We start from the raw sequence: 24,947 nt of genomic DNA on the forward strand, positions 1-24,947 counted from the left end.
TCCTAAGCCACAGCCTGTACCGTGTTTTTTTTTTTTTTGTACCGTGTCTTAAGTAAAATCACCTCTAACAAGGGCTGCTGCTCACTCATAATAAAAAGATGAGGCAAAAACCCAGCATTTACATTAATTATATCCTCTATAGTTTTCTCGTCTTTTAACACCAACTGTTACCAGTCTAAACTTCTGTTGTCCAAATAACTTAGGAGGTTTGGTTTTGTTTTTATTTAAGATTACAAAATACATTGTACGAGCAAGGATGCGCTGCTCTGACTGAAGGTTAGAAAACAGTTGAACTAGTTCATCTTTTTTTTTTTCCAGCTTCAGGGTACCTGTTGCTAACAATGTGTCTTCTTTTTAGTGCTCTATACTTACAGTGTGTGCCCTAATATTTGACATTCTTGTCTATTCCCTTTCTCTGCACTGGCTCCTTTGACTCTTTCCATAAGTTCCCTTTATCATTATGACCAAAGAACTATACAAATATATGACCATTTTAATTACCATAATTTGATGTTGACCATAGATGTCTTTAAAGTTTTTAATTTGGAGACTAGGGTATAGTTCAGTAGTATAGTGCTTACCCATCACACAAAAGGCCCTGGGTTCAATTCCCAGCACTACAACAGGAACGACCAAAGTGCTATGCTTTAGATTTTTTTTATTTCTCTTTAAAGTAGAAAATTTTATAGAGGTTGGAGCAATTATTGTCATTTTTCTTTCCCATTGGAATTTTTTTAGAAACAAAATAAAACATGAAATGCTTTGGAATCAGAAAATCTTAGTTCCAAATCTTTTTAACAGTTAAGTGAACAAATGTATTTATCTTGTCTCAATTAAAAAAAATCTATAAGTAGGTGTAGGCCCCATCCTTGTTATAGGGTTAAATCAGGGAGTCTGTGGGAAGGTCCCAGTTCGTATGGCACCTGGCAGCTGCATAAGCATCTTTTATTTTCCTCTGACTGAGTGGCATTTATATGTGTGTATTATTTGTCTGAAAAAGGAAAATAAGAACAGTAAACTTAGGACTTTGTGTTTGTGTCGCTAGTGACCAGTTATTCTTTCCACGTGCAGCATACCCTGCTCCTCTAACGAGTGTCAGAGGCCGGAAGCCTCTCTTTGGAGAAATAGGACACACCATTATGAACTTACTTGTTGTAAGTAACTGAACCACTGCGTTGTTCTAAATACTGTTTCTCCAAATGTTTACTTCGTATATTTCACCTATTTTATTTCTCCACTTTAGTTTGGAGTATCTGGTATTTGAAGGCTTATTTGTAAGTCCTGACCCACTTACCATAAGTGAGCTGTGCTTCTTTGTAGGATACAGTATCATTCAGGTGTTCCTAGTGCTGATCACTTTTTGGTTCATTCTACTGTTATTTTTGCATATTGAGGTAATGGAGATTCTTCACAAACTTCTGAAATTGACAAAGTTTTAGTAAAAGTGTTAGTAAAGTAAATCAGCTTTGTGACTTTGAACAAATTATGACCTTGGTGTCCTCATTTGTAGTAGGAAAGCCAGGATAAGGCAGTGTCTGAGGTTCCCTTCTACCCATAACACCATTTCATATTTGCTTGTTACTATATTAAAGTGTTTAGAAGACCTGCTTTCAAATTCCCATCTACAGCTAGCTTGAAGGTTCTCAGGTTTGTTTTTTGTTTTGTTTACTTTTTCAAAATATGGGAGATAATCCTGTAAAGAGAATAGTTTGCTGCTGCTGCTGCTGCTGCTGCTGCTTGTGACTTGAGAATATTTAGTTCAGGGTTCTGTTGCTTTGTTGTTTGGGCCCCGCGGTAGCACCGTGAGGAAGTACTTTGTGGAGGAAACCACTCATCTCATAGTTCCTAGGAAGCAAAAGAGAAACTGCAAGGGGCTGCAGTCCCAATCCTTCCTACAAGGGCATGTCTCCAGGGACTGTGGCCTCACCTCCTAGACAGCTGCCGCTTCCCGTTGGCATCGAGGGAAGTGAACGTGCCTTTAACATACGAGCCTCTGAGGACACTTTCAAAAATGACTTCCTGTTTTGTGAGAGTTGATCAGGAAAGAAGAGCAGTCTCAAACACAGTAGCCTTATTCCTGAGAATAGTCTTTATTTTGAGTAGTAGCTAGAAGGATTAGTTTGTGGGTTAATTTTTTTGGGGGGGAGGAGGAGTATTTTGTTTTTCAAGTTGGGACTGTCTTTCTGGGTAGCATTTTAATGGGAATGTATCAGGAGACTAAGCTACAGATACTGATGGAAGCGTTTAGTGGGTGGTAAATGTTGATGGACCTGTGATCATTTCCTGTAGGATCTGCGAAATTACCAGTATACGTTGCATAACATCGATCAGCTGTTGATTCATATGGAAATGGGGAAAAGCTGTATAAAAATACCTCGGAAAAAGTACAGTGATGTAAGTGTGCTTGTGCTGTCCATATCTAAAGACACTGACCAGAGGAGTTCCTGAAACTGGAATTTTTGTTTATTTGTTTGAGTCAGGATATCTAATACATAATTACAACATGTTTTTAAATTTTTAGAATTTGTTAACAGAGAATTTGTTTGATCAATTTTTCCATTCATTTTCTTTATTGTTTTATCTATTAATTGAGATTTTATCTCCTTCCTATCTATCTATCTGTCTGTCTATCTATCCATCTATCTATCTATCTAAATTATGGAGTTGATCAGTAACATGACCTCTAGACTAGACACAAATGTTAAAAATGTTTCTTAACAAATGTGGTTTTCTCTCAGGTAATGAAGGTAATAAATTCCTCCAACGAGCATGTCATCAGCATTGGAGCTAGCTTTAGTACAGAAGCAGATTCTCATCTGGTCTGTGTACAGAGTGATGGAGTTTATCAAACTCAGGCCAATAGTGCCACTGGCCAGCCAAGAAAAGGTAATTTATGCGCCCTTCACAAGAGATCCTCCTCCACAGTGACACACTTCCCCCAGCGGGGCCACACCTCTTCCAAATAGTACCTCTCACTGTGGGCCAAGCATTCCAGCTCATGAGTCTGTGGGGCTGTTCCTATTCAAATCACCACACAGGGTCTCTCCATAAAGCTCAGAGCTTGTTTATATGGCTGGTCTTGCTAGCCAGCTTGGTCTGAGGAGTCCATTTCTGTCTTCGAAGGCTAGAATTCAGGCAGCCAGCACGCCAGCCAGGATTTACATGGGTTCTAGGGATCTGAACTCTGATCCTGATGCTGGAATAAGAAAGCACTTTAACCACCCCTCTGAAGTAAGGAGCAGCAGCAAACTATTCTCTTTATGAGATTATCTCTCATTTTCAAGAAGTAAAAGAAAACAGAAAACCCTCAAGTTTAGCTGTAGTGAGAGATTTGAAAGTAGGTCTACTAAATGCTTTCATATCATGACAGTTAAGAAGAGACTTTTAACCTGGTGTTCACCTACCATGACTTGATTCCTGACACCCTCATTAACAAAAGCACAAACATTTGAAATAATACACTAGTCTGTCATTAGATAGAATCACTATTTTAACTTCATTTTTTTGTTGCTGTATTTCTAATGTGAGAAATAACATTTGTTGAATATTTGAAATGTGGAAAGTTCACGTTTTTAGTAATATAGTATACGATGGACAGATTAAAATGCCACTTGTTATTTGTCATCAGTGACAGGTGCAAGTTTCGTGGTGTTCAATGGTGCTCTGAAAACATCTTCAGGATTTCTTGCCAAATCCAGCATAGTGGAAGGTATGACCTTCATCTTTGATGTTTTATTATGAAGTTGTTTCTCCTTTACCTTTAAGAAATACATTTGCTGGGGGCTAGAGCAGATTCTACTACCAGGGGTTAAGAGTATTGGCTGTTCTTCCAGAGGTCCTGAGTTCAATTCCCAGCAACCACACGGTGGCTCACAACCATCTGTGATGGGCTCTGATGCCCTCTTCTGGTGTGTGTGACGGCAGATCACTCATATACATAAACTTGAGTAAATAAATAAATAAACAAACCACATTTGTCGGGTATGGTGGCACCTGGGACGCCGAGGTGGGTGGATTTCTATGAGTTTGAGGCTATCCTGGTCTAAATAGGGAGGCCTTTTCTTAAAACAAAACAACAAAGAATATATTTGATGCTTACAAAAGAACAATGTAAGTTGTTAAAAGCAGTCAGTAGCACAAACTTCTGTGAATTATCTCCAAACCAAGAACCAGCGCATGACAGCACTGGGTGCAATTGAGCTTCTTTCTCCTCCTCAGGAGTTAGCTGTCAGACTGACTACCGTCTGCATTTCTTACATTCTGTGTATTTACAGAGTACGTTACTTCGTTACGCTTATTAAGAATAATGAGTTACACTTACACATGTACATTGTTTATGTTCCTGGTTTATGCATATTCTGCAGTTGTTCCACTTCAGTGCTGCTAAGTATTTGCTGAATATATGATGATTTGTTCATCTGACCATCAACTTCTAGGGACTCTCCTGTTTCTACTGTGATAAACAGTAGTGCTATTGATGTATCTAGGATTGGAACTCATGAGCCAATTAGATTGCTAGATGATCAATTTCACAGAATATTTCCAAATTCTTTGCAAAGTGATTGTACCAATCTTCATTACCCATAGGCCAAAGGAAGTACCTCTTTTTTTTTTTTTTTTTAATTTTGGGTTTTCTTTTGGAGGGGAGCATCAGAAGGCATTCAGACATGGTCCTGCTTTCTTAGGCTATCCTAGGCTCGCTATGTATTTCTGGCTGGGCTCAGATCCTCAGCCTTCCTGGTTGTTCCTCCTGAGTGTTGGGATCACAGACCTTTGCCACCGTGGGCAGCTTATATCTGGTTAATTCTTTTACTTCGTTTGAGGTACACTCAGTAGGCAAATAGTTGGACCATAAGATAGCTGTAATTTTGATCTATTGATGAACTCCTGCACTGTTTGCCACAATGGCTAAAGTAATGTGCAGTCCTGTCAGCAGTGTACGATAGTCTCCTCTTCTGGCTGGGAAGGTAGCTCAGTGCTAGAGCTGGCATGTGCTGAAGCCCTGGACAGTCCCAGCGCCACAAAATAAGTGAGTAACTAGATAGGAGCAACACGTAAGTAAATGGACACATGACCATCTCGCTACCTCCTTAGTATTGTTTATTTTAATACAGAGTTAAAATGTACTTACTTATATATGTATGGGTGTTTTGCCTGCATGTGTGTGTGCCCACCACAGTCATGCATTGTCCACAGAAGCCAGAAGAGGGCATAGGGTGCCGTGGAGCTGGAGTTAACAGAGCCACGTGAATACTTGCGTGCTGGGACTTGGACCTGGGTCTGTTTAAGAGCAGCCAGTGCGCGAAACTACTGAGCTGTGTTTCTGGTTCTAACAGCATTTGCTTTATTTTTTTGTGTTTTTAAATAATTGTTATAGCTATTCTGATCAGGATGAGAAAATATGGTGGTTTTATTTGCATTTCACTGTAATGATGCTAAATATTTTTTCATGTTTCTTTGATATTTGTAGAACTTTTTAAGAGAAGCATCTTTAGAGCATTTCTGAATTTTTTAACCAGATTTGATTTTGTGAGACAGAGTTTCAATTTGTAGTCCAGGCTAGCCTCAAACTTGTTTCCCCCCACCTCTGCCTCCCGAGTGCTGGCAGCATAACCCCAGTGCTGCGGGTGTGTACTTCTGACAGGCTGTACTCCTCTTCCCTCTTTGGTGTACAGCAGGGCCTGGTTGGCTGTTATTTATGCTTTAGGTTGTCTTTACGTCCATGTTCTTTCTTAGCCCTTGAATACTAGGATCACAGGCAGGAGCCACACTCAGCTTTATTATGGTTCTTAGGAGAAGGCGCACAGAGAAAGATCCATCCATTCCTATGCTTTACATAATCTCCCAGTGTTTTCTTCTAGTAGGCCATGTGCTCAGGTCTCCCCTTTGGCGTGTGGTTCATTTTGAGGGGATTTTGAGGGGACCTTGTGTTCATTCCTCCGTGTGCTGAGTGCATAATCATTTTATAGCACTATTGACTGAGACTTGTTCTTCTACAGTGAATATTCTGGCACTTTTGAAAATTAGGTGGCTGAAATAGGTGAATTTATTTTGAAGTTTTCTATTCTGTTCCTGTGTGCATGTGCGTGCGTGTGTGTGCATGTGTGTGTGTGTTATTTAATGCTCATATTCTGCTGTTTAGATTACTATAGTTTTGTAATATGTGTGGAGTAATGAGGTTTTAAGATGCCTCAGCATCCCTCCTCCTCTTTAGCGATTCTGGGTCTTTTGTGCTTTCCTGACAGTTTTAGGATTAGGAATTTGTTTTCCTTGTCTTTGGGAAGAATGCCATTGGTATTTAGATGGAGAGTATTTTGAATCTGTAATTGTTCTGGTTAGCATCAGTATTGTGACCACATTAACCTTTCCAGTTCACGAACCTGGTCATGTCTACACGTCCTGTGTCTTCAAGTCTTACATTGGGGTTTTGTCATTTTCACTGTAGAAATTATCTTGTTTCTCTATTAAGTGTTTTCCTTTTTGTTGTTGTGAGAGAGATTGCTGTCTTGATGTCTTTGTCAATAAGCTTGTTCTATATATAAATATGCCCCTTATTTGTATTCAGTTTTTACTGATTTTCACCAGTCTCATAATTTATAAACAGGAACAATTTGACTTTCCTCTTTCCTATTTCGATGCCCTTTCTAGTGTCTTCCTGAGTCTAGAGCATCTTGTCTTGTTACTGTTCTTTTTGTTTTGTTTTTTCAAGACAGGGTTTCTCTGTGTAGCCTCGGCTGCTCTGGACTCACTTTGTAGACCAGGCTGGCCTTGAACTCACAGCAATCCGCCTGCCTTTGCCTCCCAAGTGCTGGGATTAAAGGTGTGTGCCACCACGCCTGGATTTTTTGGTTTTATTTTTTGAGACAGGGTTTCTCTTTGTAGCCTTGGCTGTCCTGGACTCGCTTTGTAGACCAGGCTGGCCTAGAACTTTGATCCTGTTCTTAAAGGAAATGGTCTCAGCTTTTCCCCTTTCATTGTAACATTGGCTTTGTCTTTGTCCTAGATTACCTTTTTTTGTTTTGTTTTAAGTTATGTTCTTTCTATCTAATTTATTGAGTTTTTTTCATGAACGGATGTTGAATTTTCTCCAGTGTTTTATTCTGAAAGATGATTTATACATGGTTTTTGTCCATCAGTTGATGTGATGTTTATTGATTTGCATATCTTTGCAACCCTAGGGTAAATCCTGCTTAATTATGGGGTGGTATTTTTGTGTGCTGTTAGTAAGAAGCATAACCTTAAAAATATTTCTAAACTTTGTGAGATAGTTTTACTTTCCTAGTGAAAAACAACCATTCACATGATTAACAAAGGATATTTAAAACTTTTATCTGAATAAAACATTTTAATAGTAAATTCTGTTACCTGTTACACATACTGAAATCTGACAAACTCAATATGAAGCATAATTCTGATTTTTAGATGGCTTAATGGTACAAATAACTCCAGAGACCATGGATGGCTTACGGCTGGCTCTACGGGAGCAAAAAGACTTTAAGATTCACTGTGGGAAAGCTGACGCAGTAGACTTGAGAGAGTGTGTGGACATCTGCTGGGTGGATTCTGAAGAAAAGAAAAATAAAGGGTAGGAATTTCTTACTTGATGGAGATAGAAGGATAAAAAGTCCTTTTAATACAATCATATAGTTTATGAATGAATATAGAATTATTCCACCAACTAAATATTTGTATTCCAAAGAATACAGTATTTTTAAACATGTAGCAAGCCAGATTTGTAAGCGTTCTTGGACATGAAGCTATAATGAATGGGCAGCGTGGGGCGGGTCTGATTTAAAGCATCAGTTCGGCAGCTCTCTGCCAGGACGGAGAAAAGGAGAAACACTTTTTTATGATACACGACACACATGTTTGTTACATAAATAGGGTTTCCTTTTGATTACTGACTTGTGTTAATTCCCTGTAACATACGCGGGACCTGATGATGTCATCTCTAGAGGTCTTAGCAGTCACCACTAGCACTACTTCTTTTCACTTACCCATAATCTCTCAGTTTGGAGATGGGTTGAGGGGTCTGGAAGAAAGAAGAAGGAAAAGACTCCAAGATAGACTTTTGAAATAAGGTCTTGCCATGTAGCCTAGGCTGGACGTGAACTCAATATGTGGCCCAGGATGGCCTTAAACTTAATATCCTGTTTCACTCTCCTGAGTGCTAGGGTTAAAGGTTTATGTGGTGCTGGGACCAAACTCAGAGCTGTCTGCTAGCTAGGCTGATAACCTGTCAAATGAGTGACATATTCAACCCTAGGAAATAGTTTTTTAATTTGTGAGATACTTTTTTGTTAAAGTCTGAATTGGATATATGAAAAAGGACATAGAATTTACTGAATAAATGGTGGTGTGTGTCTTTAATCCCAGCACTTGGGAGGCAGAGCCAGGCGGATCACTGTGAGTTTGAGGCCAGCCTGGTCTACAAAGTCCAGGACAGCCAAGGCTACACAGAGAAATCCTGTCTTGAAAAACAAAACAAAACAAACAAAAAAAGATTATTATGCAATCAAATCATTAAAAAATGATTATTTTATATACAATTGAGACATTGGTAATATATATAATATTTGACTTTATCTCACTTTCCAAATTGAATAATCAATTTCATAGGAAACACTGTGATACAGCCGGGTGGTGATGGCACACGCCTTTAATCCCAGTACTCGGGAGGCAGAGGCAGGCGGATCGCTGTGAGTTCGAGGCCAATGTGGCCTACAAAGAGAGTCCAGGACAGTCAAGGCTACACAGAGAAATCCTGTCTTGAAAATCAAAAAAAAAAAAAAAAAAAAAAAAAAAGAAAGAAAGAAAAAGAAAAGGAAAACACTGTGATGCTAATTGTATTGTATTCTGTCTTATTACGTAGTGTTATCAGCTCAGTAGATGGAATATCATTAGAAGGATTTCCAAGTGAGAAAATAAAACTAGAAGCAGATTTTGAAACCGATGAGAAGACTGTGAAATGCACTGAGGTATGGAGAAAGGGCTCTTCTCTCTCTCTCTCTCTCTCTCTCTCTCTCTCTCTCTCTCTCTGTGTGTGTGTGTGTGTGTGTGTGTGTGTGTGTACTTAGAAATTCTGCACATTTAGCCTATGATATTTAGGGATAGCTTATTATACTTTCACTTTCCACACTGAAACAGATCCCCAACCAGAAATCTCTCACATCCCAGATTTAATTTGCATATACTTATTTTAAGCCCTCATCATGATAGCACTTCCTGGCAGCTAATAGTTCTATTTCGGTAAATTGACATTTTTATAGTTATTTTACTATAAAAGATTTTATTGACACCAGCTTACAGTCAGCACTCATGTGAAAACCATTTTGCACATTCTGCATTTTCAAATAAGAGACTTTGAAGCTGCTGACCCACAGCCTCCTAGCCTTAGCAGTCTCATGTCCTCTGTGCAGTGACGAGGTCAGTTCTTACGTCACTTTGTGTTCTCACATGTGTGGAATGAACAGACCGTGGAGGACATGGCAGCTACAGAGCATTGTTTCTTTGTCTGCTGTAATTCCATGCCTATGTTCTTGTAGTGTGAGCTCTGAACTGAGTTAACAAGGGTTTCATTGACATAAGTCAACTTTGGGCAAAAATAGTTGGGCTACTCCCATAATATGTAATCTTTGGTTTAAAATTGTTATATATCATACAGATTTAGGCTATTGATACAGAATGCTCCCAACTAATGATTTCAAAGATATAATGTTGGAATTTTATTAAAGTTGAATTGAAAGTAGTAGTTGTTGCCTTTTAATGTGTTTAATTTGATTTAATTGTTGCTTCTAATCATAATCATAATTTATTTTTTTATTTTTTATTTTTTTATTTTTATTTTTGGTTTTTCGAGACAGGGTTTCTCTGTGTAGCCTTGGCTGTCCTGGACTCACTTTGTAGACCAGGCTGGCCTCGAACTCACAGCGATCCGCCAGCCTCTGCCTCCCGAGTGCTGGGATTAAAGGCGTGCACCACCACACCCGGCAATCATAATTTATTTTCTAATTTAACTTATTTTCAGGTATTCTACTTCCTAAAGGACCAAGATACATCTGTGTTATCAACTAGTTACCAGTTTGCAAAAGAGATCGCCATGGCTTGTAGTGCCGCCCTGTGCCCTCACCTGAGAACTCTAAAGAATAACAGAATGAACAAAATTGGACTCAGAGTTTCCATCGACACTGATATGGTAAGACATTCTTTTATGATATAATTTTGAAGTTTATATTTCTTTCTTATCTTTTTTTGTTTTTTGAGACAGGGTTTCTCTGTAGCTTTGACTGTCCTGAACTTCCTTTGTAGACCAGGCTGGCCTCAAACTCACAGAGATCCACCTGCCTCTGCCCCCCTGGGTGCTGGGATTACAGGCGTGCTCCACTGCACGCGGCCGAGGGTTATATTTCTATAAATATGTTCATATGATGTGCGTGTATGCCATGGTGTATATGTAGAAATCCCTGTTGTGGTCTCTCCTGTCACATGACTTCTACAGCCTCAGGTCAGATTGTTAGGCTTTTCACAGTGCTTTTACTCACTGTGCCTTCTTGCTGGTCCTGAATTAATGTCATTTATATTAAAATTTCAAGATTTTTATCTAACCTTTTGAGAAGATGGAACTTCCTGTTTTTGTTTTAGTTGGTTATTGGTTGGTTGGGTTTTTTTTTTGTGGTGCTCGTAATGAAACCCAAGGCCTTACTGCTGGGTTGTACCACTGAGCTACACTCTCATCCCTGGGCCAGAATTTGCTCCACACTCACGTGTATTACCTTTATTAGTCTCTAACTGAAGGCAGAGTTTTCTGTAAAAAGCCAGAGAGTGAGTATTTTTGGCTTCGTAAGCTGTAGTTTGCAGTTCGCCTCTTATAGTGGGAAGCTGCTACTGTCACTGAGTGAGCAGCTGTGAGCCTGTGAGACTTCACACAGCACCATGGCCTGCAGACCATAGTCTGCTGACCCATAACTGCCCTGCATGGTGGATTGGCTTTGACATTTATTCTAACTAGATTGACGTGACTGAAAAATTAAAAATCTGTAAGTATGTACACACACACACACGCATCTCACACAAAACATAGTATTACAACAATCTGAAAGGAGGATAAGTTGTTTTTCTATTCATTTTTCCTCCAAGACAGGGTTTCTTTGTGTAGCCATCCATGGCTGTCGTGGACTCACTTTGCAGACCAGACTGGCCTTGAACTCACAGAAATCTGCCTGCCACTGCCTCCCTAAGTGCTAAGATTATGGGCGTGTACCACTGGGAATGCCTTCAATTCATTTTCAATTCAATTAAAGTTACATTGCTAATTATTTTTTTAAAGGCTCCAGATCTCTTTTTACTTATATATTTAGTTGAAAGGAAATTTAAAATATAACATAGTGACTATAATACATGTTATACTTTATGTAGTAAAGAGATAAAAGAAATGGGAGAATATATTTTTGAAAATAACTTTACTAACATCTTTAAGCTGTCTATTTAAAAAATGCTGTATAGTTGTCTGCTGAACAACTCGAGAGCGTTCATTTCCTAGGGTTAACTTATCGAGCCTTCTTTTCCAGGTTGAATTTCAGGCAGGCTGTGCGGGCCAGCTTCTGCCTCAGCACTACCTCAACGACCTGGACAGTGCTCTGATACCCGTGATCCACGGGGGAACCTCCAGCTCTGGTGTGCCACTGGAAATAGAGTTAACATTTTTCATCTTAGAAAACCTTTTTGAGTGAAAAGATGTGCGGTGTTATATGTTGACAAACTGGTCTGTTAAGATAATCCCAGCACTAAAACTGAAATACCACAAACACTAAATGTTTGATAATTGAAACATATACTTTTGCTTTTTAGGCAGGAATGATTTTCAAAATCATCAGCACAATATTTAAATATTGAAAAGTAAGGAACCCACCATTTTATAGCTTTATGCTTACTATAAGAACTAAGAAGAAAAACTTTTTCTTCTAACTTAAAATTTATAGCATTTACTGTGTAACTTAAATGTTAAGCCAAAGTATCTGCACTTAGCTATACCTCTTACGTCGTGAATGGTTTTAGTGAAGGACATACCTGTTTCATGTGCGTGCTCGTGAGGACATTGGTTTCCAAGTCTGTTTAAAATGCATTTCAGTAGTGAAGACCAGTTTCAAGATTCTAGACTTATAATTCTTTGAATAAAGCTGATAATTTATTTGTATAAATCGAATGGAGACCTACCTCCATGCTTAGATAACTCTGATTAAAATTAGAATTTTGCCTTTATTTCTTCTCAAATTATTATATATATATTTTTTCCTGATTAAATAATTGTGGGTGCTTCAGGACTTTGTGCTTCTCTATTTAAGTCTTGTTTCCATAGTAACATATGATTTGGAATGTGTTTTATAAATCTTTGCTAATATATAAATAGGTAATATTTTTGTATCACAATGCATTTCCTTTCTTCTTCCTTACGAAGTACACCACTGTATTTAACGCTCTTCAGATGACAACAGGCCAGATGGCCCATGAGGTGGTCATTATGCAGCAATAACGGAAGCCTAAAGCCGGTTTCTATTACTTCCATGCTAATGCTTAGGAATTTCTTGATTGACACCAATGTATGAAGTATAAATTTTAACAAACTTGTTACTTTTGCATATTTTTAATTCTTTCTATGCTAGCTATTTTTTATAATGGAATATTTAACATGAAGTTAAAGGTTATGATAGTGCTTTCTTGTTTAATTCAAACAGGAGAAAAGAAAAAACTGTCATTTAACTTATATAAAAATGTAATCATTGTTTTGATGCCTTTTATTATGTGGAATATATTTTTTGTATCAAAACACTCACTGTATATATCAAGAAAAAGCCACACTAAATAGCTCTGTGTAAGAAGGACATTTATAGAGCATCTCAACTCACAGATCCAGTCACGTGCGTCTCTGACTCAGGAGCTAAGGTCTTAGAGGCCACAGCTTCCATCCGAATCACATGTGGACCAGCCAAAGACATACTTGAGGAGAATATCCACAAACAACTTGAAATGTTATGGATAGTAAGTAAAATGGCGACAGACGCCTCACAAAATTTATTGAAGTGATGTAATATAAAGATGATTGCATACCAAGCTCACTTTGGTTTTTTTGTTTTTTGTTGTGTGTGTGTTTTTTTTTTTTTACATAATGTGGTCTTTTCCATACGTCAGATACTTACTTTGTAGTGTAATTGCACAAAAAGTTTATGAACTTACCAAATAGTGGAAGGCTCTCCTGTGCTGAAGTAACTTTACATTTGTTTTCATAGTATCTACAATCAGTAAAAATTGGAGTTTTAGCCTAAAATGTTAGAGGCACCTTTTACAGCATTCTTTGGAGATGGAGTTTTCTGAGTGACTTGCCATTCATTGTTTGATCACAGTCTTCACATTGGCACTGAACTTGAAATTTTAGTAAAGAAATAGGACGGCTCTTTGTCGTCTGTCTACAGTGATCTGTGTGTGGTCTTACAACTTAATGGAACTCAGCTCCTCTGCCTTGTGAACTTGCTTTAAGCATCTATTGAACAAGCTGTGTGTCTGTGTGTGCTACATACGAAGAGTACCATACCAGGTTCCATCAGTTGAAAAATAAGCTAGTTCTTTTATGGAGCTAGACTTATGAAACAGACTATTAACACACAGGAACATTTTAATTGCTGCAATGGAGAAATAACTCTGGAGTACCCACAGGAAGGAGACTGGGGATGCCTGCGTCCACCTCAGGAGGAGCCTGCAGCACAGTGGGCATTTGCGCTGGAAGTGTGAAACATTCAGAATGCTGTAGAGACTGACTGTCACACCTTATAACTGGATAATAAAAGCCTTATTTTGACAGCTGTGTAGGGTCCTGGCGGCCTAGGTTTCTGTGTTGTTTCATCATATAGAAGTTTAATAGGAAAAAGAATTTTGATATGATTCAACTTTTAAAAGACTATCTTAAAATAAAACAGAAACTTCTGACTTATTCTAGGCTTTATATTTTGTTGAACGACTTTAAAATGTTTGACTTAAGATATACACAACTTGGCAAAAAGAAATATAAAAACTTAGCACTGTAAATTTTGCCTCCCCTCTGCACATACGCCCCTGTCCTTCCACCTCATACTCCGACAGGTAGTCATCTGTTCTGTGTGCACCACCCCAAGATTTGGGGGTAACAAGACAGCGACCTTATTTTCCCTCAGGACAACACTGGGACTCCTGTAGTTGTTGTGAGAGAATACTTCGGGTTTTTTTCTTTCATCTGAAATTTTGTATCCGGACCGACATCTCCCCAGTGTCTCTCCACCACCAACTCTGCCCCTTCAGCCGAGGCAACCACCCTCAATGGTTAGGTTCCATGTGGAAAAGAACTCATGCAGCTTGCAACGGAATCTCACCAATCTTCACCCTGGAGATCTCCCACCCCCGAGAAACCTCATACACCCCTATTGGCTTCTGTCCAGAGCAGAGGCAGCTACCCTCGTGGGCTTTTCCCTCCCAAATAAATATCTTGAGTGAGGTTTGTCATGTGGTGTGACTTGGTGCTATTCCTTGGAGCCTGACTGCCAAGATAGCGCCCCAAGCAGATCTGTAACACTAGCAGGACTATCGCTGGGGAAACCTGCCTCTGTGGGTGCTCAGCTGTAACGCCTTCTGCGTGGGGAACCCCCCCCCCCCCCGCCCGCCTCAGCAGAACTCTGACACTTGGGCTGGGGAAGCCTTCCGCTTCAGCAGTCAGAGCAGAGCTGTATTACCTCTGTCGGGAAAGCCTTTTCCTTCAGAGCACACAAACTTCCACCAGACTAAAAGCTAAGAACCATCGGATAGCAACTGAAACCTTCCCTCACTTTGCTGTAAGCTGCATTCCTGATATTTCCACCGAAGTATTTGAAAATACCATGATATGACTTTCTTTTTTTTCCAAAGTTTTTTTTTTAAATTATTAATACAGTGTTCTGCCCACATGTATGCCTGCCTACCACAAGAAGGCACCAGATCTCATTACAGGTGGTTGTGAGCCACCATGTGGTTGCTGGGAATGGAACTCAGGACCTTTGGAAGAGCAGACGGTGTTCTTAACCTCTGAGCCATCTCTCCAGCCCCAGATAAATGACTTTCTTAAAACAGCAAATACTCCACGAAACTGGGCAATATAGTTGTGGGAACTGATTTAGTGTTCTTGGACCATGATCACTATACTTAGTTCTGTAATAAACTCGGGGTGAGAGATGTGTGGTTTACGCTTTTTGTAAAGAAGTATGATTAAATTTGAAGATACAAGTAGAAAACGAAAAACTCTAAAGTAATGGGACTAACTAGTGTTTCCTGGCTGGGCTGGAGGAAATCCAGCGACTGTGGAGGCCTGGTTGAGGCTAAAAATAATTGCCACTCAAGTCAGAGCGACTTAAAACCATTACCCTCGGAAGAGCTGGGCGAGGACCGCTTCCGTTTGTGCTGTCAGGTGATGGGTTCTAGCTTTGCAGTCCCCAGCCCCCTGGGACGCGTGGCGGCGCAGCTGGACTACCTGCACTGAGCGGCGGTGTCACCGCCCCCCAACCCCGCCTACTCCCGCCAACCCGCGCCATTGCAGTGCGCGTGCGCACCTCTTCCTTCGATGCGCAGCTGCGCAGAGGTTCCGGTCATTTGCTTTCCGCCGTCTAGACAACCCCTCCTTCCCCGCGCGCAGGCGCCTGCGCAGACGGCGGCGTCCGCTCCGTCACCATGGCAGCGCGCGCTGGAGGCCCGGGTAAGTGTGAAGAGTTAGACGGGCACCTTCCATTGCTTTCCTTGTTCTGGTATTCGGGTTGTAAATGTGTGTGCCTGCCGGGTGTGGAGGGTTCAAGTATGCTCAAGGCGTTAAGGAGGCCTGGTGGCTGAATTTACAAAGGCCAGAGTGAATATCTCTTTAGGATAATTTGCTTGTTTCAACACAAAATGAAAACTAACCCTTAAAAACTAACCCAAAATTAACGCTTAATATGAAGAGCTCAAAATGGTCCAGGAGGGTCTATGCATTTCCCCCGCAGGCTGCGTGTTCCTCGGTGGGTCCTGGAAACGTCTTATGTACATACCACATACACTACTACCATCGCTTTCCCTTTCCCTTTTTAACACACGCTAAATGTGTGTGTGTGTGTGTGTGTGTGTGTGTGTGCATTAACTGTTATAATTAAAGATTAAAGGTAATGATAGATGGAAGAAGCCGGGCAGCAGATGTTATGTTGTATGGAGTTTATTAAATGAGCATGGGTGGGGGGTACCGGGGGGGGGGAGGGAGAGAGAGAGAGAGAGAGAGAGAGAGAGAGAAAGAGAGAGAGAGAGAGAGAGAAGAGAGGGGGAGGGAGAGAGACCATGTGGAGGTGCTGTCTTTTATAAGGTCCTGGCCAGGGCCACGCCCTCCCCCCCCCTCCGTGGCAGGGCAGCTGACTGAAGCAGAATCCTAACATTAACCTTTTGAGGATTTTATACAATGGATTTTGATCATATTTCTCCTTGCCCCTCTCCCATCTCACAGATCCAACCAAACCTCTCTCCAACTTTGTGTCTGTCTCTTTTGTGTGTGTGTGTGTGTGTGTGTGTGTGTGTGTGTGTGTGTGTGTGTGTGTGTTTTCAAGACAGTGTTTCTCTTGTAGCCCTGGCTGTCCTGGACTTGCTTTGTAGAACAGGCTGGCCTCGAACTCACAGAGATCCGCCTGCTTCTGCCCCCGAGTGATGGGATTAAAGGTGTGCGCCACCACGTCCAGGTATTCACATATTTTTATCAAGCCTCAAAGAGGGAATAAAGTAGGCTACACCGAGGCTGGGCGCCTCCCTCTGGTTTTACACTGCAGATTTTAAGGGCGTTTTTGTGAATGCAACCGTGAGAGCCAGAGTTCTATCCACAGAACATATGTGAAAACCAGCAACCCGGCCACTGTCCACTCTGGGGAAATGGAGACAGGTGGATCCCTGGGGTTAGCCTGCAAGTCAGCCAGACTTGTCTACTTGGTGAGCCCCAGGCCAGCAAACCTCTCTTTCTCAAAACACAAGGTGGGCGTTCCCAAAGAATGGCATCTGAGGTTGTCCTCTGGCCTCCACATTCAGGTGCACACACAGGCACGCCACGATACAACATGGTGATTGACATTGGGTCTTTGGAGGATGCAGACCCTTCCCTAGTGCACAAGCGCCCTGATGTCTCTTAGTTTCTGATACAAAGGAAACAGCCTAACATAAAACCACAAGAGGGACATTCTGACAGGAAACACAGCTACTACACGTACATGCATGTACATGCAGTGTTCCAGTTCCGTCCATGTGGCATCAGAAGTCTGAACCAGATCTCACAGGGCTAAACACACCAGGCTTCCTGAACTGTGTTTCTCGAGGCGTGGGTAACAGCGTACTTGCCTTTCTGGCTCCTTGACTGACAGACTCTCTTCCTGCACCTCTCAAGCCAGAAATGCCTTGTTGAGTTCCTCTCACTACATCACCCCAACTTTTACTGGCCTTCCTATAGATGTATAAGGACTTTGTTATTAAATTTTGCACCACAGGGCTGGAGAGATGGCTCAGAGGTTAAGAGCACTGGCTGCTCCTCCAAAGGTCCTGAGTTCAATTCCCAGCAACCACATGGTGGTTCACAACCATCTATAATGTGATCTGGTGCCCTCTTCTGGCTTGCAGGTGTACATGCAGGCAGAACACTGTATACATAACAAATAAGTAAATATTTAAAGAAAAAAGTTTTTTGCACATATAAACAAACATGCTCCTGTCTCAACGTCCTTTGATTGGCAACACTAATGCCAGTTGGAATTAAGATATCGCATGCCCTCACTTATATTAAATCTAAGAATGAAAACGTGAGTTTGCAAAGATGCTGAAGGCATCTGGCTAGCTGACTTAATTGCTTCTTTGCTGTGTAAGGTGTTGACAGGACCCCATTATTCCTCCTGCTAGAGAAGCCCCATTGCTCTCCACGCTCCCTTCATTCCTACCTCCCAAACTCAATGTATGTATGTGCGTACAGTTGCTTCGTTCATTTTAAGGGGTCCACGATTGTCCATATTTAGTGTTGACAGACACTTGAAGTTTCACTCTTCTGCTACTACAGACAGTGCGTTACATTTCTTGAATGGAATGTATTCTCCCAAATGAGCTTCTCTGTCTATGGAATAAATCAACAGAAATAGAATTTCTCAGCCAAAGGACAGCTGTCCTTTGTGGTGGTTTGAATGAGGATGCCCCTGGACCATTCTCCTACGTTCCAGTGCTTGGTCCCTAGTTGGTGGAATGGTTTGAGAAGGATTAGGAGGCGTGGCCTTGTTAGAGCAGCCCCATGACAGGCTCAACCCCCCACGTTGCCTTCAAGTTTAAATAAGATGTAAGCTCTTAGCTACTGCCCCAGTACCGTGCCTGCCTTCCTGCCTGCCTGCCTTCTCCCTGCTGTGAGGGTTATGGGCTCACCCCCTGAAACTATAAGCAAGCCCCTAGTTAAATGCTTGCCTTTAGAAGTTTCCTTGGTCATTACAAACATTTTAAAGTAGACTGTGGTGAGCTGTGATGCTTAGTAGGTGTGTTGGATGTAGCGTGAGGTGGAATATTTTATAAGTCACTAAGTACAGAGCAGCAGTCTGCACGAGGAGAATGTGTTGGCATGCCCAAAGGGGCTGCGTCACTGCGTCTTGTTACAAATCTGTAAGGCGCCTTTATAGAGACTCCGGATGCAGATTGAAGACAGCTGAATGGTTGCCATGGCAAAACCTAATATGTTTCACCGTTTATAAATACCCAGGTTAGTATTCAGGGGGAGGAGGTCCCCCACAACCACAGTCATAGGGAAGGGGGATTGGGGTGAAAGTGGGAGGGAGGGAGGAATGGGAGGATGCATGGGATGGGATAGAAAATGAGATGTAATATGAATTATTTTATTTTTCAACAAAAATGTGTTATTAAAAAAATAAATAAATACCCAGGTTAGTCCTGTCAACGTACGTGCCAGGAAAGAATGTCACTTTTCTAAGTCATTTGATCTCTGTCTATCTGTCCTTCCTCATCTCATTTTAGGCAGAGTTCTGCTGTGTAGTCTAGGCTGGATTTGAACTCATAATCTTCCTGTCTTGAGCTTCTTAGCTGTGAGATTCATGTGTCCAAAGACACATTTATTATGTGTTCTATCATGAAAGTGTCCTATGATTTGATTGCTTTTTAATTTGGCATTTGTCATAACTAAGAATTAATGTTCCATCTAAAATGAGTAACTTGAATGTTTAAAAAATATGATTTTGCATACACTTGCACATATGAACAGGGCCCTGTGTTTCGTGGGGGCACTGCTAGTGGGCAGTGGGTCTTCAGCCAAGTCTCCCTCCTTTAGGCAGAGGGCTTCCTAAACCACAGGATATCAGACATTATATTTGTTGTCCCTCTATTTTCTGACTAAAGGAGTGGTTTATAATTTGGTATGTACAATATACCCACATGCTGGGGTGGAAAGACTTCTTGGTGGTTACAACCACTTGCAGAGGACCTGGGTTCAGTTCCCAGCACCCAATTGGCAGCTCACAGCTGTCTGTGGCTCCAGTTGCAGGATCCAAGGCTGTCTTCTGGCCTCTGCAGACAATACACACACACATGGTTGACATACAAATAGACAAAACACTCAGACACATAAATAAATCTTAAAAAATAAATCCTTGTTTATGAGAGATACATGTAGTTGGATCAAAATAAACAGACGTAGTTCAAAATGAAAGTTCGGGGTTTTTGTGTGTTTGTGTTTTTTTTTCTGACCAAAGATTACTTCCCCATATAAGATTTGTTTACTTTTTACTTGTATTTTATCTGTGTGAGTGTTTGCTTGCATGTGAGTCTGTGCTTCACATGCACGCAGGGCCCGTGAAGGCTAGAAGAGGGAGTTGTTCCCCCTGGGGAACTGGAGTTAAAGATTATGAAGCATTTATGGAGGTGCTGGGAATCAAACCTGGGTCCTCTGAAAGAGCAGGCAGTGCTGCTAACCACAGAGTCATCTCTCCAGCCTCCTACTTTTCCTAATATTTTACTGGCAGTGTGTGATAGCCTCTTTTAAGGCTTTTAACTGTTGTCAGGAAGATCTAAGCCAACAGTTGGCAGAGGGCAGACTCCGATGCATGCAACGTGGGTAGGCACTGCACCACATAACAAGACTTAGGGAAATCTGCTATGCCCTAAGCAACTGGCGGATATATGCGTTGCTTGAAACTGTGCGTGCCAGCTGAACCTGTGACTGCTGCCCTGAGTTCAAGTGCTCAGCTGCGTGGCGTCATGGTCTGAAGGCAGGCATGTCATGAAGGAGATGGAACCACCCTCAGTGTTTTCATACGGCTGTGACTCTATGCAGAGGACCTGGGTTCTCAGAGGACATGATACCGAGCTCAGTCTTCTGAGTGCCTGATTCGTAACAATTGTGCTCTCTTCCTACATGCCTTTAACACTTCAGATCTCTAGACCGCACCGCATGGCTACTAATTATAGCAAGATGTATGTTTATATGCATTGCCGACCAACATATCACATACACGTTCCGTTTTCTAAATCAGTTTTGCCCAATTACTTGGTTTTCCTCCTTGAATATATCTTTTTTTTTTCTTTTTTCTTTTTCTCTCTTTTTCTTTTTTCTTTTATTTTTTGATTTTGGTTTTTTGAGACAGGGTTTCTCTGTGTAGCCTTGACTGTCCTTGACTCACATTGTAGACTAGGCTGGCCTCGAACTTACAGAGATCCGCCTGCCTCTACCTCCCGAGTGCTGGGAAGAAAGGTGTGCACCACCACCACCTGGCACTCAATATATCTTTTACCCCTTTATATAAAACATTTTGACTCTATAACCCTCGCAGTTACCCCACCCCCAGCCCTGCACATACCCATGGAAGGGAAACTACCTTGTAAATGAATGTCTGTGAACATTATTCACAACAGCTGAGGCACGGAAGTCACCCAAGTCTACAATGACAGACTAACAGATCAAGAAGATGTGGTATGTGTTGTCAGTAAATAGTATTCCACTCTAACAAAGGCCCTGCTGGTAGCCACACATATAAGCCTGGAAGAGATTATTATGCTTAGTGAAGTAAGCCAGCCACAGAAAGAAAAACTTGCATGGCTTCGTGTATTTGTAGAATTTGAAAAGTTTCAATTATGTAGAAATAGAGAACATGGCACTGGCTGTTCACAGGAGAGAAGAGAAGTGTTGATCAAAGGATGACGAGCAGATATGTAGGATGAGTGAATCTAGAGATCAGATGTGCGTCCTGAGGACTATTGGTAGTGGAAATGTACTGTATATGAGATGCATGCTAGTGAGATTCTAGCTGTTATACATGCACATGGGAGCACGCGTGCACGCGCACACACATACACACACGCACGCGCACACACACACACACACACCCCAAAACCAAGAAATGATTACCAATGGGATGATGGGTATGTTTATCTGCCTCCACATAGAACTATCTTCTTGCCGTGTGTCTCACAACACGGGCCAGAGTGAGCCCGATGGGATCTCTACTGTTCAACTCAGGGTGTTGAAATCCCACTACCAGTCCTTAAGACCCACTCAAGGACTTGAGATGGAACAATGCTCAAGGGGGGAATGGGAGGGCCGGACATTGCCAAAATGCTCTTCGCTGGAGTCATGTGGCCTCCACAGACACCAGCCAGTCCCAGCTGGAGTCATGTAGCCACAGACAGGGTTCCCCTAGAAGCCTTTAAAAGAAGCTGCCAGCGCCTCCTCAGGGTCCCCGCCATTTTGTGTGGTTGGCTGACCCGTGCATGCGGGCTGGTTTTGTACAATAAACACTCTTTGTTTTTATATACTGTTTGAGTGATTTTTTGGGCCCTTATACCTTAACCATATGCCTCATCAAAAACAATCTTCTTTTCATGGAAATATTGTTATCTTAGGATCCTGGAGTGAAAATATACTGGACTATTTTCTGAGAAACAACCAGATCACGACAGAAGATGGCGCCGAGATCGTCTGGTATCACGCAGCCAACCACAAGTCCCAGATGCACGAGGCGCTGAAGAGTAAGCGGCTTTGACAGCTTCTACAAAAAAAGCATTGTCTTATTTCCATTCATTTATTTTATCTTATTTTTGAAGCAGTCTTTGACAATGTAGCCCAGGCTGTCCTCAAACTTGTGATCCTCCTGCCTCAGCCTTCCAAGTGCTGGGATTCCAGATATGAGTTGCCACACCTGACCACTGCAATTTACTTTGGGAAATGTATTGACTGAGTACGTGTTTTGAAATCCAAGCAAAATGCCGTGAGCAGTGAGTGGCTGGCTCAGGAGCCGGTCAGGCAGAGGGCGCACGGTTCCCCCTGGGGGAGGGGCAGCAGCTGTGCGGATGCTCTGGAGCTTGGCTCTGGGGACAGACTCTGTTCCAGAGCTTGGACCCGAGATGATTGCTGCAATTAGAAATTATCGGGGCCCATTTCACTCTCAGCTACGCCGTGCCATTTGTCCTAGCTTCATGCTGATGCAAGTAGGTAGTTTGGCAGCCACCTGCCACACTGCTGCTTTGCTCCTTAGCGTTCGTGTGAAGGGTGGGGGCCATTTCTTGGAGCCTCCAAACCATCTTACTGACCTGCAAACCTCACCCAAGCTCGCTAATATCTTATGTTCACCTGGCATGGTTCTGATAGTCCTCTTTGCTGGCTTTCCAGCTCCTCGTACTGCTGTGTATCTGCTGGCCTCACACTGACTGCCTTCTTTCTAGGGATATGTGGTTTGCTGGTGTTGACCACAGGCCCTCGAACATCTTGGGCAAGCACTAACGCCAAGCTATGTCCCAGCATTCTTTTTACTTTAGTTTTCTTTTCTTTTCTTTTTTTCTTTCTTTCTTTCTTTTTTTTTTTTTTTTGCATTTTTCAATTTTAAATTCATTTATTTTATGTGTATGAGTGTTTTGCTTGCATGTATGTCTATGTACCATGGGTACACTTGGTGTCTAGCATCTGGAACAAGGTGCTGGGAATTCCCTGGGACTGGAGTTACAGACAATTATGAGCCACCATGTGGGTGCTTGGAATTAGACACAAGTTCGTTTGAAAGAGAAGTGAGAACTCTTAACTGCTCCAGCCCATCTTTATATTTTTCATGAAACATTCTCTGTAGTCTAAGCCAGTTGTGATTGAACTGTCTCTTGCCTCAGGCTCCTAGGCAGTGCGAATTACAGAGTAGCATCACCAGGCCAGGCCTGATTAACACCCCATACTAACTTTAGCATCAGTTGAATTGCCATTTCTTAAAAGTAAGCAGCAGTTTCTGAGCCCAGAATCAAACCCTTGGCCCCATGGCCCTGCATGCATCTCCTTGCCTCCTAGCTTCTGTGTCGCTGCTTTTGGTGAGTGTGTTTCTGAGGTTTGCTGATGTTCTGGGAAGGATCTCTGCTGCATTGTTTGTTTCTTTGTTTTGTTTTTTGGCACACAAAGGACTGCATTGTATCCACAGAGCACAATTGATCTGCTCAGTTACTCCAAAGTTAAACCTTTAAGTTACTCCATTGTTTGCTACTGTAAAGACTGTTACTGTCTGCCTTGTGAACTGGCACACAGGAGGCCAGCAGCACATGTGCTAGAAAGAAATTAGCAGACATGAACAGACAAGGAGAAACGTTATTGAAATACACCAAGGAAAAGCAGTGGGTGAATTCCCAGAGATGGGATGGCACTCTGTGTGTGTGTGTGTGTGTGTGTGTGTGTGTGTGTGTGTGTGTGTGTGTAAAACCCTCTTTAAAGGCAAGAGTGAGGAGGAACAGTGTCACTGTAGGATGCCTGAGCAGGCTTGAACCTGATGGCACAGGCTCTCATTATATTGTTAAGGAGTAAACTTTACAGTGCAAGTTGGTTCTCTCAAGGCTGACCATTTGAGGAAGCTTCTGTGAGCCATAAGAGGTTAGTCTCCAGATGTCTGTGTAAGATGTCACAAGTTACTAGGAGCCAAGCCACAAGAGCATAAGGCTGGGCAGTGGTGATGCACGCCTTTAATCCCAGTACTTGGGAGGCAGAGACAGGCAGATTACTGTGAGTTCGAGGCCAGCCTGGTCTACAAAGCGAGTCCAGGACAGTCAAGGCTACACAGAGAGACCCTGTCTCGAAAAACAAAAAAACAAAAACAAAAACAAAAAAAGCTTATGGGGACATGACTTTTCTGGGGGAGCTATTGTCTTTGCACATCAACATTCATCTATAAGTTTTGAGGGGTGTGCTTTTCGCTGTATTGTATGGCAAGCACAGGAATGACTAATCTGAATTTTGCAACATTTTAGGGAAACGTCTGCATTTCCAAATGTCTTGTCCTCTTTTCTATTCCCACTGCTAGTGAGGGTAGAGTTCTAGTGTCCTCACATCTCTGGCCAGCACCCAGTGGGGTACAAATCAGTATATGTCACTGCAGCTTAGATTTGTGCTTCCTAAGAGGCTAAATGCCCTGGATGGGCTGGCAGAGTGGCCCAAAGGATAAAGGTGGTTGCCACCAAGCCTGACAGTGTGAGTGAGACCCCAGGGACACACGTGGTGATGAAAGGAGAGAAGCAACTTCCACAGTGTTCACTGCCCTCCACGTGTGTGCTGTGGCATGCCCACGACCCCATAAACAAATGAGATATGTAATAATTTTTGAAAGGGAAGTATCCCTGATATTTCTGGGGGTACGCCTTGGGGGAAGTGGCCCATGTCTGCAGCTGATTCTGTTTCCCAGACCAATGCCTGATTGCGAAATTTGGGGAACCACAAACTTCTCTCTTGTGCATGTATCTCCCATCAACATGTGGGCTTCGTTTTCACGATTTATTTAATAACTGTCTGTGTCTGAGTGTTCTGTCTGTCTGTCTGTCTGTCAAGTGCTAGTGTATTGGCTGCAGAGGCCAGAAGGGCATTGGGTCTCCTGGAACCAGAGTTAGAAATAGCTGTGAGCTGGCCA

General features: G+C 42.0%; 2 protein-coding genes across 6 annotated transcripts in view; both read left to right on the forward strand.

Annotated features, from left to right (window-relative positions):
• ZFYVE16 (zinc finger FYVE-type containing 16) overlaps nucleotides 1-13,856 on the forward strand; it is a 42,962-nt gene extending 29,106 nt beyond the window's left edge. For all 3 annotated transcript variants that reach the window (XM_084801954.1, XM_084801953.1, XM_084801955.1), the window contains 8 exons: nucleotides 1,072-1,154; nucleotides 2,290-2,394; nucleotides 2,739-2,886; nucleotides 3,629-3,709; nucleotides 7,423-7,585; nucleotides 8,873-8,978; nucleotides 10,028-10,195; nucleotides 11,568-13,856. In XM_084801954.1, coding sequence (XP_084658080.1) covers nucleotides 1,072-1,154; nucleotides 2,290-2,394; nucleotides 2,739-2,886; nucleotides 3,629-3,709; nucleotides 7,423-7,585; nucleotides 8,873-8,978; nucleotides 10,028-10,195; nucleotides 11,568-11,729 — 1,016 coding nt within the window. In that variant the 3' untranslated portion in view covers nucleotides 11,730-13,856. The remainder of the gene's footprint in view (nucleotides 1-1,071; nucleotides 1,155-2,289; nucleotides 2,395-2,738; nucleotides 2,887-3,628; nucleotides 3,710-7,422; nucleotides 7,586-8,872; nucleotides 8,979-10,027; nucleotides 10,196-11,567) is intronic.
• Nucleotides 13,857-15,626: 1,770 nt separating this feature from the next.
• FAM151B (family with sequence similarity 151 member B) overlaps nucleotides 15,627-24,947 on the forward strand; it is a 30,205-nt gene continuing 20,884 nt past the window's right edge. For all 3 annotated transcript variants that reach the window (XM_084802041.1, XM_084802038.1, XM_084802039.1), the window contains exons 1-2: nucleotides 15,627-15,745; nucleotides 21,925-22,050. In XM_084802041.1, coding sequence (XP_084658167.1) covers nucleotides 15,721-15,745; nucleotides 21,925-22,050 — 151 coding nt within the window. In that variant the 5' untranslated portion in view covers nucleotides 15,627-15,720. The remainder of the gene's footprint in view (nucleotides 15,746-21,924; nucleotides 22,051-24,947) is intronic.

Source organism: Acomys minous (assembly GCF_964271855.1).
Source record: "Acomys minous genome assembly, chromosome: 11".
Lineage (NCBI taxonomy): Eukaryota > Metazoa > Chordata > Mammalia > Rodentia > Muridae > Acomys > Acomys minous.